The 15,500-nt window shown below is 43.8% G+C and overlaps 1 protein-coding gene and 1 non-coding gene across 3 annotated transcripts; both read right to left on the minus strand.

The window, feature by feature from the left end:
- Positions 1-1,739: 1,739 nt before the first annotated feature.
- Positions 1,740-14,983, minus strand: uba1 (ubiquitin-like modifier activating enzyme 1). 2 transcript variants are annotated; one of them, XM_061074221.1, is made up of 26 exons: positions 14,792-14,983; positions 11,608-11,724; positions 11,467-11,525; positions 11,177-11,345; positions 9,965-10,099; positions 9,766-9,872; positions 9,578-9,668; positions 9,350-9,482; positions 9,165-9,262; positions 8,924-9,070; positions 8,610-8,786; positions 8,331-8,438; positions 8,144-8,224; positions 7,371-7,523; positions 6,658-6,823; positions 6,313-6,509; positions 6,024-6,088; positions 5,387-5,582; positions 4,734-4,808; positions 4,440-4,629; positions 4,176-4,261; positions 3,980-4,072; positions 3,675-3,866; positions 3,161-3,262; positions 2,968-3,068; positions 1,740-2,886 (listed from the first exon to the last, which is right to left on the minus strand). In XM_061074221.1, exons 2-26 carry the CDS (start codon positions 11,722-11,724, stop codon positions 2,751-2,753), a joined length of 3,174 nt encoding a protein of 1,057 aa, XP_060930204.1. In that variant the 5' UTR covers positions 14,792-14,983; the 3' UTR covers positions 1,740-2,750. The 2 variants fall into 2 exon arrangements, with proteins under 2 accessions (XP_060930204.1, XP_060930203.1); XM_061074220.1 differs by lacking the exon at positions 14,792-14,983 and adding an exon at positions 13,183-13,400.
- LOC133007916 (small nucleolar RNA U6-53/MBII-28) lies at positions 3,442-3,543 on the minus strand. Its single transcript, XR_009680207.1, has one exon. It is a non-coding gene; the product is annotated as a small nucleolar RNA U6-53/MBII-28 (small nucleolar RNA).
- Positions 14,984-15,500: the final 517 nt, after the last annotated feature.

The following is a 15,500-nucleotide window of genomic DNA, read 5'->3' on the forward strand; positions in this document are numbered from 1 at the left end:
TATCCCTTTACTTGGCCGCATTCATTTTTCCTTCAATTGCAACCAGTCGTCCTGTCCCTGCAGCTGAAAAACACCCCCATAGCATGATGCTGCCACCACCATGTTTCACTGTTGGGATTGTATTGGGCAGGTGATGAGCAGTGCCTGGTTTTCTCCACACATACCGCTTAGAATTAACGTCAACAAGTTGAATCTTGGTCTCATCAGACCAGAGAATCTTATTTCTCATAGTCTGGGAGTCCTTCATGTGTTTTTTGGCAAACTCTATGCGGGCTTTCATATGTCTTGCACTGAGGAGAAGCTTCCGTCGAGGCCACTCTGCCATAAAGCCCCGACTGGTGGAGAACTGCAGTGATAGTTGACTTTGTGGAACTTTCTCCCATCTCCCTACTGCATCTCTGGAGCTCAGCCACAGTGATCTTTGGGTTCTTCTTTACCTCTCTCACCAAGGCTCTTCTCCCACGATTGCTCAGTTTGGCTGGACGGCCAGGTCTAAGAAGAGTTCTGGTCGTCCCAAACTTCTTCCATTTAAGGATTATGGAGGCCACTGTACTCTTAGGAACCTTGAGTGCTGCAGAAATTATTTTGTAACCTTGGCCAGATCTGTGCCTTGCCACAATTCTGTCTCTGAGCTCTTGGGCAGTTCCTTCGACCTCATGATTCTCATTTGCTCTGACCTGCACTGTGAGCTGTAAGGTCTTATATAGACAGATGTGTGCCTTTCCTATCAAGTCCAATCAGTTTAATTAAACACAGCTGGACTCCAATGAAGGAGTAGAACCATCTCACAGAGGATCAGAAGAAATGGACAGCATGTGAGTTAAATGTGAGTGTCACAGCAAAGGGTCTGTGACACTCAAATACTTGTGACCATGCGATATTTCAGTTTTTCTTTTTTAATACATTTGCAAAAATTTCTACTTTTCTGTTTGTTTCTGTCAAGATGGGGTGCTGAGTGTACATTAATGAGAAATAAAATGAACTTCTTTGATTTTTGCAAATTGCTGCAATGAAACAAAGAGTGAAATATTTAAAGGGGTCTGAATACTTTCCATACCCACTGTTCATCTTGCAAACAACACTGAGCTATTAAAGTAATTCACAGATTCATGTTTTTAACATACATGTAGAAGAGACAGTGAATCCTCAAGCTATCTGTGGATGGCACACATACTCCCACATTAGTGAGATGTCTGACCCTGATGGGTAGCACACAACTTATCTAAACTTAGATGGATGGAGGTTGTCAGGCAGAGGGTCAAATCGCCCTCACAATATGTTGGATGCATGTTATTGTTTATTGAAAGACATTTAAATTTGTGAAAAAAAAAAAAATTATAAAAAATTGTCTTATCAACCAAAGATTTTGCGCCCCCCCCCCCCGCAGTACCTCCGCGGATCCCCTAGGGGTCGGAGGAAGTAAAAATGAATTAGTCATTAGTTAACTATTCATCCAATGCCCTTGTGAATAAACTAGTTAAGTATAGATGAATTCATTCAATCAATCCAGAAGAGATCATTTCCTGCATCCTGTTATTAATCATCCATTGTCTCATCAGGGTTTCATTGTAAGTTCTCAGGTCGGCATTAAGCTGATGCAGGTTGTTTGCAGATATTATGAAACTTCTGAAGAGCCTGAAGCAGGTCAGACAGGAAACACATCTGACGCTTTCATTACAGAGCTACACCAGATGCCATCTTCTCTATTAACGGATCAAATAACCACACAAATTCAGAAATATCTTTTACATGTTTATTCACTATCACACTAAGTGCTCGCATTTCAAGATACATCTCATTGCCTTGCTTTTACACTGTAATGTCATTTGGAGTTAAAGTAGAAAGAAGACATGATCTAACAAGGTGTTTGTGTTTGAAACCTTCGGCCACTCACCCCCACAAAAAATAAAATAGAAAAACAACAAAACAACAAAACACATGAAATATAAAGAGAAAACTGATGTCATGTGCAAGAGCCCCTCCAAAGTCAAGAGTGCTGGATGAGGTGGGTGTGTTAAGGGTGCTTCAAACCAGCGAGGGTCCCTATTCTGCTGGCGTGTGATTATTTTTCCAGTAAGGAAATGCCGTCGACTTGGGTTTGACCGAGTCTTTGGGCGTTTCTTAAGCTTTAAACTCAAACTTTCAGGTAGAATTAAGGGGATTCTTAAAAGGATTCTCAATACACGTCACTACTTTGGGGTTTCTTAGCTGAACACCTTTTACTTGCATCTTTCTGGAAAAACAAAACAGTAATGTGGGAGCAGGTCTAAGAGAAACAGGGTTGGAAAAGGAAGAGAGCAAGTAGAGTGGAGGGGAGAGTTGTTAAAAAACCTTTCCTCTAGCAATGAAGCTTAGTTAGAGTGCGAGGGTGTTTCAGAGGGACACTAGTTGGGCTATGGAGTACCATGAGAACATGAAGGCGTGGAATTCAATAGAGCAGAAGGGTTCTGCTACTGAGAAACATCAGGAGGTCCAGTATACATGCTCCCTTCCTCCAGCGACACCCCCTGTTCCCACAGCCGAGCACCAACTGGATCCCTAACACACATACAGGTATCCTTTAAGTCAGCTTACTGGGACTATGTACACTCAGGCACAGGTTTACACAAACCACAGGCCTAACAGAAAACTGATTGATCCAATGGAGCCAACCTGGATCAACCCACCCACCCCAATCCTCAATTATAACAACCACTGCCCACTCGTCCCCCGCAACCCCCACCATCTTGTGGATGGGTATAGTGTGGAGCTCAGCGGATGGTGTATCGGACATAGGGCACTTCCACGTCTTCATCCGTCAGGTCGTTACAGCATAGCTCAAACACCAGGGCTTTCACATGCTTTCCCAGCTTCTTTTTGGACACCTTAGTCACAATCTCAGTCATCCTATGAGACAAAGATAAATACCATTAGAGCAACAGATTAAACACTAGCATTTAACATGACCCATTAAAGTTATCTACTCACGGCAGGTCCAGTCTCTCTCTGAGTTTGGCAGCAGGCATGAAGAAGGAATAGAGCATGGACACTCCCTGAGAAAGCATGGTGATCTCCAGCTTGTGCTCGGTCTAATGAGCGACAGAAGAAAGATGGGGTTTGTTAATTGTAGGCCAGAAATCACATGGCAACAAACTGAGGAGGGGAGTTGATGAGAGCGTACTTTAAAGCAGTCCAAGAACTGTCGGAGTGTCATCTCCTCCCCGTTGGGCTGCACACCTGTGACCTCAAAGCGATCCCACAACGTCCAATCAATTTCATAGTACTGGAAAAACATGAAGTGGGGGGTTATGAGATGCTGATGTCGGTTACACAAAGCTATCACAAAGACACGATGAGCCTTGATTAAGAGAAGCTACTGACTGCTGTCTATGCCAAAATGAAAAATGTAAAGTCATAAAACAGAAAGCTTTTAGAAAATGTATTCTCCTCAGCCCACACTGATCTCATCAGCGTGAGAAGGTGAGTTGAACTCACTTGCACCCAGGCAGGCAAACTGCATCTGCCTGGTGCATCAGTATTAGCATGGCTGGATCATCATCGGAGCTCACAACATGTAATGACCATCTATGGTTACCATTGTAGAGAGGATACTGTGAATAGGAATTTTTTCCCACACAGTGGGGACACATGTGACGGTTTGATATCTTAACAGCTCAAACAAGTAAAATGGCTACCTTGTGTTTGGGAGCAGCAATGGGTTCAGAAAAGGCAAAGAAAGGCAGGGCCAAGTTCATGAAGCCATTCTTGAAAGATTCTAGCTTCTTGTGACCTTGGACAATCTTGATGAGCTCCAGACACACCAGGCCCACCACTGCAGCCGTGGTAGTGGCGATGGCAGGAATGATCTTGCCAGCTATCAGTTTGCTCTGGGTTGGAGGATGAGGAATTAAACAGCAATGAGAACAGGAGACAACTTGCAGTAAAAGATCATTAACCATGGAAGACAATGCCAGGAGTAAAACAAAATGTGAGCCCCCACCTTGTGTCGGTCTGTCGGGGGAATGTCGTAGTTCTCTGCTCTCAGGTTGGATGATGCCACAATGAAGTCCATGTGGAAGTTTGTATCATCATCCTGTTACCGACAGGACAAAGACAATCATTAGTTTTGTTTATGTCTAGCAGCCATGAGGATAATACACAAGCAAAACATATTTATCAGAGGAAAGCCTGTATACCTTCTCAAAGTCGATGGCGCAGAGTTTGAACTGTGAAGTCTCAGGGGAAGGCAGCGTGACCTTTAGCTCCTCCAGTCTACAGTCATCTAATATACCGAGAGATTCTTAGTCACATTCTCTTCAAAGCATCCTTAATGCGGCAGACTATGGCCTTAATTTGCAAACTACTAAAAACCATAAATCATTTCACATAAATCAAGTCTTGTCAAAAAATATTACTTTTGCAAAAACAAACAATGAATTTAAGAGATTTGAGCGTCTTACCAACAGAGGAATTGCTATTCTGCAGGTCCTGATCAGAGACATGGATTTTAACTCCTGAACGAGGGGTAAAGGTCGGCACCTTGACCTCCTGCAAGATCTTGACCACACCTGCACGATCAGTGCTGCCTGGGAGGCCATATGTCTGAGCAAACAGGTTTGCCCCAGCCACAACATAATCCATGTGCAGCTCCTACAATGAAAGCAGTTATGTTACCAACTGGAATCTGAATAGATAAGTTAAAAGCAGATAATGCATCAAGTAGGTGCTCTTAAAAATAATGGACTGATACTTGCATTGCTAGTGCTGAAGTCTAGGTGGTGAGGACACCTCTTTGGGCCTGACCAGAAGGGGGCACCAGAGCTGGTGAGCTGAAAGACAGATGATAAACTTGCCTTACAATAACAGAAATGCGAAAAACTTAAAGAAAAGTAGGCCTTTCGGTTGTTTTAGTCATTTATAAGATTGAGAGAAGAAATAAAAGGAAATTAGGAGATGAAAGGTCAGTAAAATCAGCTCCCTCCATCTGTGCCTTAAATTTGTAGCATTTAATAAAAATGTAATATGGTGTCTTCATTCAATAAGCAACAGTTTAAAAAGCGTATCACATTACCCTCAGATTGGCGAAAGACTTGCACAGATAAGTGTAAGCCAGGGGATTTTAATACAGTGTGTTGAATGCAGGACTGAGATCAACTAATATCTTTGAGGGATGAGCTGAATAAAACTGCAATAAGCCTCTGACCAACACCCTACTCATTTTGTTTGAGTCATACTGCAAGATCAATGTTAACTTGCTGCTTAGAATTAAAGATGTTAGATCTGCAATAAAAAAATTCAACTTAAAACATAAGAAACAAGAAAAATATAATACGGTATTAAGCAAGATTGAGGGAGTGGAAATATTAGACCAGACTTATATCCACCAAGCAGTGATCTCAATGTGTACCTGATCTGGGGGGAAGTTGTGCAGTAGCTGACGGATGTTGTTGCTGTATTGGCACTGCCAGTGGTTGCGTGCCCAGGCTACGCAGTCGGCCCAGCTGTGGGGGCAGTCTGTGACGAGACTCTTGTAGACAGCTTCCAGCACCTCCGCAGGCTGAGCTCCAGGCAGCTTTAGAGTACGCTCCATGAACTTAGGATCTCTGAAAGAACAATGATCATAGATCCAATAAGCTGGAGAAAACCACGTGAGGAGCGGTTACCCTTTGTTGGGATTTTGTTTCCTCCCAGTTTAAATATGGTCAAACGTACCACAAGGAGGCGCATGCTGAGCCCTTTTACAAGATGATTTACAGTATGGTAAGATTAAGATGTTTCAAAAATAAGTAGAGCCAACTTGTAGTGATTCCATTTTATATATAGAAGTGTTTAAGATATCTGCTAAACATTCTGGACAAGCATTTAAAAGCAATGAAGCAATCGATGCATTCCATAACACTTGGAGACATCACCAACTGACAGATATGAAAATAACAAATTCTCGGTTTATTAATGCAAAGAGGAATCACTTTGAGCAAATCCTACATTTAAATAACTACAGTTCTGCCATTAAGTCACTTTTGGATGTAAAGCATGCAACTCACGAGAGGTACTGCAGGGCATTCTCTGGTGGCTGTTTGAATAATCCCTCAAACTCATCACGGGCCCACTGAAGAGATGAAGATATGTACAACAGATCAATATTACAGTCAATTCATAAAGTCAGAAACGCAAGAAACTGTTTAACCCAGAGTAAACAGTAACATCTTTAATCATTTTGAGAATTCTTTTGTGAGAGATATTATGTTTAAATCATTTATAATACTGCAATTTCAAAACATTCACCATGTGTTAATCTTTAACATTGTTATGTGCATCTCTGAGTGTACCGACCTGCAGTGTGTGTTCAATAGCATTTGGGAAGTTCTTCAGGGTACAGATGGGGATGGATTTCTCCGGTGGGTCTTGGCTGGAGCTGTATGACTCTGTGAGGAAGGGGATCACGACCTGGACGTTGCCTTTGGTGCCAAGAGTACCAGACTCCAGTAAGGGTTTACGGTAGTACACACACCTCCGATCCATGTACATGCCTAATGGGCAAAAACACAAGGCAGAGAGCGCAGGTCAAATACAGAGGGAGTGGGAAATCGAAAAATAAGATCCTAATTGTTTTTTTTAAAGGAATTTAACATTCTGAAAAAAAAGATCTAAAATAATTGAAGTTTCCGCGTCACTTACGTGCATCTACATTGTCCAGTGCGTTGGTCACTCCATCGAGGCTTTCAAAGAAGTCGTCGTCATAGACCCTCTCCGTGTCGGGGCCCACTCTGTTCTGGTGACCTGTGATCCTGATGGACGGGTTCATCTGCTTCACTGCCGCTGCTGCAGTATCGCTCTTCATTTTCTATCATCACACATACACACAAATGACATTATAATAGTGACCTTTTCACTTTCTCTTACTAAGAATCGCACAGCAACAGAAGGGGTGGTGGTCGATCTGTTTCTGTAGAAAGTCTATTAACTGTTTATAAAACACTGCATGTTGTTGCTGGTTGAAGGTTCCATCAATAAGCACATTTCTACAATAATTATGGCCAGAAGAATGTCTGTCAGGAGCGGATCCATCCAACCACAATTTGTTTCGAAATGTGTCACCCTTGAATAAACAGGCGGACCACATCATGTAAGAATAATGGTGTTACAGTAACACAGACCTTTGAAAGGTCACTGCATTTCTTTTATCACCACATGATAATCCAATACTATTCTACCACACCCAGAATGAGCCTCCCCACTATCTAATGCTGATATCATCCATCAGCAGCAGTTGCATTAACAAAATCAATTGCAATGAACAGGAAATCCAATGAAATATTAAATTCGATCAATAAAAGGCCAAGTTATGTCCACGACCTCCTTTGTGTCCACCAAAAAAGGTAAATACTGACCGTCACATCTGAGGGTCTGAAGAGGAACTGTCTGTTGAGGTTGGACTTCTCTATGGTGTCCATGTCCGTCACAATGACCTCGCCCTCGCCGGCAGCCAGTCCAATCATCGCAAAGTTTTTCATCAGTTCACAGCCAATGGCCCCAGCTCCAACCTGGGAGGATTACAGGTCACTCAGTAAAGCTACAAAAGCTGTGCTCCATTTTCTCTATGTTCCGACACAATTTAACAAACCTAGTATTAAACCCTTCACTGTAGAAAAATTTAGGTTTTATTTATACATTCCTTAACGCCAGACAAGACTGGCAATAACCCGTTTTCATTATTGCCAAAAGATATCATGAACATTATCTTAACGTTTACACTGAGAAGGGAGATTAAACAGTAAGGGTTCATGTTAGAAAATCATTTTTTAGGATAAGGATGGTGATATTTTGGGGAATATTGTGAACAAATTCCATTAAAAGAACGAGACAATGTTTTTTGGTTTGTTTTGCTAGAAGATTAAGAGGCAATAAAGAAGCATTTTATCTAGTACTACATTATTTACTGATGTTTTTAAGTCTTTAGACAACATAAGATTTATGGAAAAGAGGAATATCTCCCATCAGATTTAGGTTATAGGGAAGTCTAGTTAATAGGATCATGGTTTGGATCTTTTCATGGGATTATGTTGGCAATAAGGAAACGGAACAGCATTATCCTAATCCATTAAATTTCCCTTGGCAACAGTATGTCAGGAGATATTAGAACATTTTCCATTGGGTAACTCACCAGGAAGTAGCGTTGTTTGGCAAGCAAATCCTGCAGCTTGGTGCCAAACACTGCAATCTGCCCATCATAGCGACAGTTCCTCTGGGAGAAAAGCAAAGAGGAAGAAAAGGGTTTAAAATCATGGTTTATCACTCTGGTGTGCGTCCGTCATCAGTATCATTGTGTGTGATTTAATAAGAACACCTACAGGGGCACATTCTTCCTCGGTGAGTGTGACTCCTTCCTCTTCGGCCAAACACTCCAGGGCATCAAAATACAGCCACTGCATTATTGGCATAAATTTTCCTGTGCATGCCTAAAGAAGAGAGAACATGTCAAAAGAAGCATTAGAGGAGGCAAAGAATTCTGTTCAGGGGTGTAAGCAACATAGGCCCAAACATGTCCATCCGTCAATCAACAGAGATTACTAAAAATAAATTCATAAATACATTACAGGAGAAATTTAGTGGCATATCACACCACTGACCTTCATCACTTCCTGCGCTGCCAGACCTCCAATGAAGGCATTAACAGGGGCCAGGTCACCAGCAGAAACATATGACAACTTTTTGATAAGAGCATCATCCAACTGCTCCACTTTGGCGGAGCCGGCCTGGGCAGAGTTCACCTCCTTGGTTAATGTCAATAACTCTTCACCATCAGCCTGGAAAACACAGTTTAGCAGGTTGGACATGTTACAAAATTACAATACCAACTCACTGACTTGTATTGACTGATTGATATTTACTGTTTGCAAGGACAAGCTAACATATTATAAAAACGAATAGGGGTGATATTTACCCGGTTCCAAGGTACAGGAAGGCGGTTGTTTTTCTTCTGGAAGGCGTGGATCGCCTGGAAGCCCACATGAAGCTGCCCTGGACGGTCGAACTTGGCAAAGTCTGTCAATACAAACTCTGGCTCAGCCAAGGAGGAAGAGACGGATTTCTGCATAAGGAAAGAAATGCACGACAGTGAGAAATGAGTCCACATATTTTTTCCCACTGGTCAAAACAGATACACCTGGCAACATGTCACTTACAAAAGCAATCTTCTTGGGCATCTTGACCTGAGAGACAATTCCTCCTCTCACGTAATCCGTAAAACCAGTGGTGTCACAGATACTGAATGTGTAGGGACCTGGACAGAGACAGCAAGTCACGTTATGTGTAACATTCATAAGTGTAGACAAGACATGTCTGGTTCTTAAACCCCAACAGATCTTACCCAGAACTTTGATTTCCACTGGCTGGCAGCCGTTGAGCTCAGTCATACCCTGAACCTCTGTGAAGGTGACAGAGTCGCCGCTCTCAAAGCCATGACGAGTCTCATCCAGACATGTCACAACCGCTTGATTGTCCTGGAGAGAGGAAAAAAAACGTCTTGAAGTCTGATCTTAAAAAGCTCAAACTGCATTGACAAACATCGTCAGACAGACTAACCAGAGGGACTAACCTTGGTGATCATGGAAATCATGGAACTTAGCGGCTGCTCTCCATTGGTGTCAAAGACGACCATCTCGTCACCAAAGTCACAGAAAAGCTGGCTGCAAAACAAAACGCATAATGCACACGAATGTTAGACACTGGCAGACAGAAGTGGTTATAGATTTCATGAGAACAAACAAAGAGTCAGAATCTTACCCAAACAGGCCGCGTGTGTCTGCGATGATCAGCTTGATTCCTTTGCTGTGGCACAAGTCCCCCACTTGCTGCTGCTCTTCCAGATTTGAGTTGGTCAGTACTACCACCTAGAAATGCAAAAATAGACAAATTAAAAATAAAGCTACATTCCTTCTTGAACGCTGAATGAGTCGGGTAAAGGCCTCTACACAATTTATACCTGGAACTTGGTCATGGAGTCTTCAGTGAGTTCTCCAGTGTAGGCGGTCACAGGAACGTAGCTATTGAGTTCAGCCAAACGGTGTTGGCTCACCTCGGCCCTGTTCTTCCCCAGATCTTCCTCCCGGAGGTAGAACTGAACACACAAAATACATAGGTGTTGATTTATAAACTTGTCAATCCAGGTGAATGCATGGTGATAAAGAAGAAATCAACATCACAGTATAACTTTTTTTATTAGACTGTTTATCTTATTTTGTACATAAGAATTTGGCTTGGACTTAAAATAACCAGTAAGAAACTGTGCTGAAATAAATAATAAGCAATCAGAGAATTTGGTGATGGCAGTTCCTCGCAATCCTGCCACACCACAACCAACAATGCAGGAAAACGTTTTCGTTTACAAAAATGTGAATGAGACGATCAGTTCAATCGAGCTACAGCTTCTTGAGGAATCATGAAGAACGATGGTATTTCGTGTAGACGAGGTCTAAGATTAAGTGGTTGATTAAGGCCACTCCCTATAGAAGCTGGACGACATTGTAAGTATTAAGTGACAGATATTCATGTAGACTATTTAACTCAGCTTGAATGAGAGTGGACACTGGGACAAATGCCAGGGGCTGATATAGAAATGTTTGAGCCCAAGGTTAAATTCAAACTGCAGGATCACTGATAGAGCTGACATGCTGATCTAAAAACAACCATGCCAAATACAAAAAGGGGGTCTACCCATTGTAATGATGTTCTAAACAGGCTTTAGATGTCAAGCTGATGGACAAACTTAATATGTATTTATATAATATCATTATTTGTATTGTCTTATTACTGCTATGTTGTGTTCAAATGTTTATTTACTTTTCTTGTTTTGTTGTCAAAGCACTTTGTTAACTGATTTGAAAAATGATAAAGTTTATTATTAATATATAAACAGTCCACCCACTGTAACAATGTTCTAAAACAGGCTTTAGCTCTACTATGATTATGACCCAGGGAAAGGCCACCCACTGATAAATCTGGGTCAGACCATGGGGGGTGGCAGCAGTACTCTTTTTGGATAGCACCAATACAGCAAGTGACTCATAACAAAGGCACAATGGACTTTGATATCAGCCTTAAAAACCTACACCAGTGTCTTTTTGACATCAAATCTGTTTTGAAGATAATGTTGTTGTGCTAATGCAAAATAAGAATATACACACGTGCTTCCCACCTGAGAGGAGAGGTCTCTCCATTCTGCAACTCCTTGGTCGTGTACAGTGACACTTCTTACTCCTGCCAAGATCACGTTCTTGGCAATCTCCACTCCAAGACCTCTCATACCAGAGATAAGGACATTGGAGTTCTGCATGCGCTTCATAGCGTCATGGCCCAACACGTAACTACATGGAGAGAGAAAGTACCATCAGCACAACTCTGCATTTTTAATGTCAAACTATAAATAAAAATAAGTTTGCATGTTTTCCATTGTTTGGACAAGACTTGTACAGAGAGAGGACTTACAGTTGTCTGGAGTACAGGCCTTCGTCAATCTCAGCATCATTGCCATTCTTAGCCATGCCCTAAGGAGAGACAGCAGGAGGTGCAATTAAGTTTGTGTTACAAGTTATATCCAAAGTACACAGCGCATGTGATAGTGCTTACGTTGGCAGGTGTGTGGGACAGATCAGTTCTGACAGAGTTAGAGGAGGAGCAGTGGGATCCCGTCTTCGTCTCTGTTCCTGACAAGCGACGCTTCTTGGACAGCGGCGAGCTGGACATCTGTGCAGCAGCAAAACACAAAAGGAACAACGAGCTGAGTATTGTTGCATCACACCTCCCCTTTACCAATGTATATAAATTAATTAAGAATAGATAGAATGGATAACAGAAGTACTCAAGTTCGACACGCTCAAAAAACAATATCCAGCGTCCACATCGGGCTTTTCGTTGAGGTTTTGAAAAGAAAATTGATTAAAATACAGATGCAGAGTCGCTGGATATATATAATTCATTGCTATGGTTTGATTGAGATGAGTTCCCGAGCTAAAGGCTACCTAATCCCCTTCATGTTGAAGAGAGGATTTCTGGTCTAGAGAGCAGCTGGGCTGGCTGCAGGCCAAAAACAAATCTGCTAGAAAACGAACTAAGCCTGAGAAGAGACGTGAACAACAGCATTATCAATCCCTTTCACGCTCAGAGACAGCGTTGACTTGTTTATGTACTTCCATTGTGTATTGTACCAGAACCATGAACTGCCAGCATTGTTTCAAGAAAAACAGCTGAATCATTAAAACTTCACTGCGGTAAAGTGAACACTACCGCACACTGGCTCGCAGGTGTGGACACAAGGATCACAGTGTTCTATTCGGAACAATCCTCTGACATCGCTGTATTAAAAAGGGAGCGTTTATTAGCGATTATAATATTTTAGGATTAACACCCGAGCATAATAAGATTACGGCAAATTTTGGAGGAAAGCTCATTCAGTTCTGAGAGAAAAATAGGCCGCAGTCTCTGTAACACTCCCACCGCCCGACGATCGGCCACAATTTCCGCATCCAATTCAACCAACTGACATGTCGTCTAGAAATAAACAAACGTTCACCTACTGTAAACCTCTCTGCATTTCATCTTTGAGCAAGTCAACGCTTTAATAATCAGTCAACACATTTTGCTGGTTGTCCCCTGATATATTATACACGGGTGATTTCGCGAAAACGAAAATGAAGGCATCCGGCATGATACAGCAAAGCACCGAGCCTCCCCGCCGCTCACTGTTATGCTAGTTCCTCTGCACAACGACGTTACCGACCGTTTTTAACACGTTAAAGAAAAGATCGGTTGGATGTCAGTTAGCTACACGCAGAGGGTTACCATTAACCAGGTGGACGCTAATTAATTCACTGATTCGCCACATGAATAACCCAGGAGGCAAGAGAACACCACTGTCCGCCCCTGGCCACTGGCTGCTCGGCCTCGGGCCTGCACCAGCCCCGGTGCGGAACACAACTTTACAAGCTAGCAGCTGAAGCTATGCTCGCAATCTGCCCCGCAAACAATAGCGACGGTTGTACTTTTGACACCCGACAACCGCGGCCCGTACTCGGACAGGGCCTCACGATCCGAACGCTAACAGAGGAGATGATATCCAGCTTCATAGCTCGATGGGGGAAAAAAATCCAGGAAAATGAAAGAGTAGCCATTACACTCGTGCCTCATTGATTCCGCCTTCCTTACCAATAATGCTTCTCGGTCCCTTCCCAACGCGAACCCGCTCCTCTCCCGCTGTGTCTGGATGTCAGTGCTTGACGACGACGGGAGATTCGACGGTTAAGTACGGGGAGAAAAAAATGGACGCGGGGTTCCTGGTGAGGACAGTCGGCTGCGATACTGTCGAGTCACTGCGTCGCTGGCTCGGTGTCTCCGGTGTGATTGCGCTGCTGGCTTCGCGACTGCAGACGGGAACAAAACCAAAATGGCAGACGGGGAGGAAGGGGCGGGGGGAGCCGTGACGTAGCACGGCGGGGAGCACGCTGCTCAGCCCAGGCTCAACGCTCATTGGTCGAGAGAGCCTAAGCCAACTCGCCCCCCCCCCCTGCTACCGGAGGATGCATGCCGTGTACAGATAACTGTACAATGAACTGCTGGACCTCCACACATCCGTGCAAGAAACACCTTGCCGGTCTCCTGAACACGCACACGGAGCCTGCGTGGTGTTAATGCAAGATAAGGGGAAGTCACACCCACTGACCACCAGTCATCTTTTCAAAGTTAAATCCGTCTACCACTGCTGAATAGAGTCCATCAGCAAGCAAGCAAGCATCTTGAGAAGTCGTTTGTGGGAGAAGACTGTGAATACAAAAGGTCCCACCACACGGGCCACAATGCACTGTTGAGAACAACCCATCTTTAGAGCAGAGCCATGCTGGATGTGGTCCCACTGCGACCTGCGTAATGGTTTCTTGATTTCTGTTAAACACACGGGTAGTGTCAGCCTGGTGACAGAGACAGGTCCACACATCGGCTAGCTGTGGCGATGCTGGTCGTCTCGAACCCGCAGTCACACCGAGGTTAGGGGTGAGCATTCCTTGCAAAGGAGGAGTATTGGGGGAGGGGGTGCCGAGCAAATGACAAAGGCCCCGGCAAAGAGTGGGCCGCGGATTCTCGGGTACACATGTCGAGGGGATCCCCGTTCTCATATCCGTTCTGCCAAATTATTAAATTAAACACAATTTTCCTCTTGTCTATTGGACCTGAAACCTACATAATCATGGTCACGTTATCAGGCTGCCTGAACTTGGCAATCAGAGAAGAGACACTACTCAATATTACGTTATTGTGGTTTCATCGATTTTCTTGCTGCCGTATTGTTAACCTCACAGAACACAACCAATCGAGAATATACATCTCCAGCAGCTCCTGGGCTTCGTGGTGCAAGTTAGCTTTAGATCATCAGCAAAGCGTCCATCTAATGTTTGTAGCCCACTAGCCTTCCACTTACTGTTTATGACTGAATATTAACACAACATCCACGAGCACGTAAAATGTGCAAATCCTAATTAAACCTTATTAGTTGCGTGGCAGAGGCTTGCTGGCCACGGGTGACGAGGCTGGGAGCTGAAAGGCTTCGGATAGCCGACGACAACTCACATTAAAGCCAGCCTTTAATGCAGCTCAAACGACTGCGTAGTTGTTAGCATGTGGTGCGGCTAGCCGTGGAGCTATCTAGCCACCCAGCGACTTTTCCCCCTTCCAGTGACGCTACGACGGCTACCTAGCTAACGTTAGCCAACTAGCTTCGGGGGGGCGCTAACACAAGCGAGAGCACAAGTGTGTGGGAACTTACCACATCCGATATCACTCGGCCTGATCTGTAGTATCAAAAAAAACGAGTGGGGTGAAAGCAGGGAGGCTGAGAAACAACGTGACGGGATGAGCAGTGCCGCTGGGTGCACGCTGGACAGGGTGTGAGGGTGGCGGGCTGCGTGTGGGGTTTTTTCCGCTGGACGGCTGCCTGCCCGGCTGTTCACGAAACGTTTCCCCTCTCACTCTATTTCAGTTCAAAGCAAAGCAAAGCAGCAACATGTGCACGTTACGGACGAGACCATCGCTGTCCACAGGGGCCAGAGAACACGAAACTGCCACTAATACATTATTTTGACTCGGTTATGATATTAAAACACTGAAATCCCACTGGGTTGTGTACTGGAACACACATTACTACGATATTTAGTCGTTTGTTTATTGTCCACGTGCACGGATATTTGTCATCCCCCCCGTGCTTCCACAAAAGGTGGACCAACCCGAGGTTCACGCAGGGGCCGATGGGACTTGTAGGCATAGCGTGATTTCGGAATGAGTCCGTGGTGACTGGATAACGGTTCTTCCATAGAGGTTCTTCCAGCTCCACGGCCGTCGTTGTATTTCCATTAAAAGCGTCAAACTGAGGAATCATCTCACACTTTTAAGAAACAAGACAACTCCAAATGTTTTTTTTTCTTTAATTGAAAGACTTGCAAACAGAGCACGGTTTACATATAGGGACAGAATAGTGG

The sequence above is a fragment of the Limanda limanda genome, chromosome 7 (genome assembly GCF_963576545.1).
Source record: "Limanda limanda chromosome 7, fLimLim1.1, whole genome shotgun sequence".
In the NCBI taxonomy this organism is placed as follows: Eukaryota; Metazoa; Chordata; class Actinopteri; order Pleuronectiformes; family Pleuronectidae; genus Limanda; species Limanda limanda.

What these genes read in the sequence shown, in the direction of transcription:
- uba1 (XM_061074221.1), bottom strand. Translation starts at nt 11,724, where the DNA reads ATGTCCAGCTCGCCGCTGTCCAAGAAGCGTCGCTTGTCAGGAACAGAG. An exon ending in TGTCCCACACACCTGCCAAC is followed by an intron (nt 11,526 to 11,607) that starts GTAAGCACTATC and finishes GTCTCTCCTTAG; the next exon opens with GGCATGGCTAAGAATGGCAA. An exon ending in AGAGAGAGACTGGACCTGCC is followed by an intron (nt 2,887 to 2,967) that starts GTGAGTAGATAA and finishes TTTGTCTCATAG; the next exon opens with GATGACTGAGATTGTGACTA.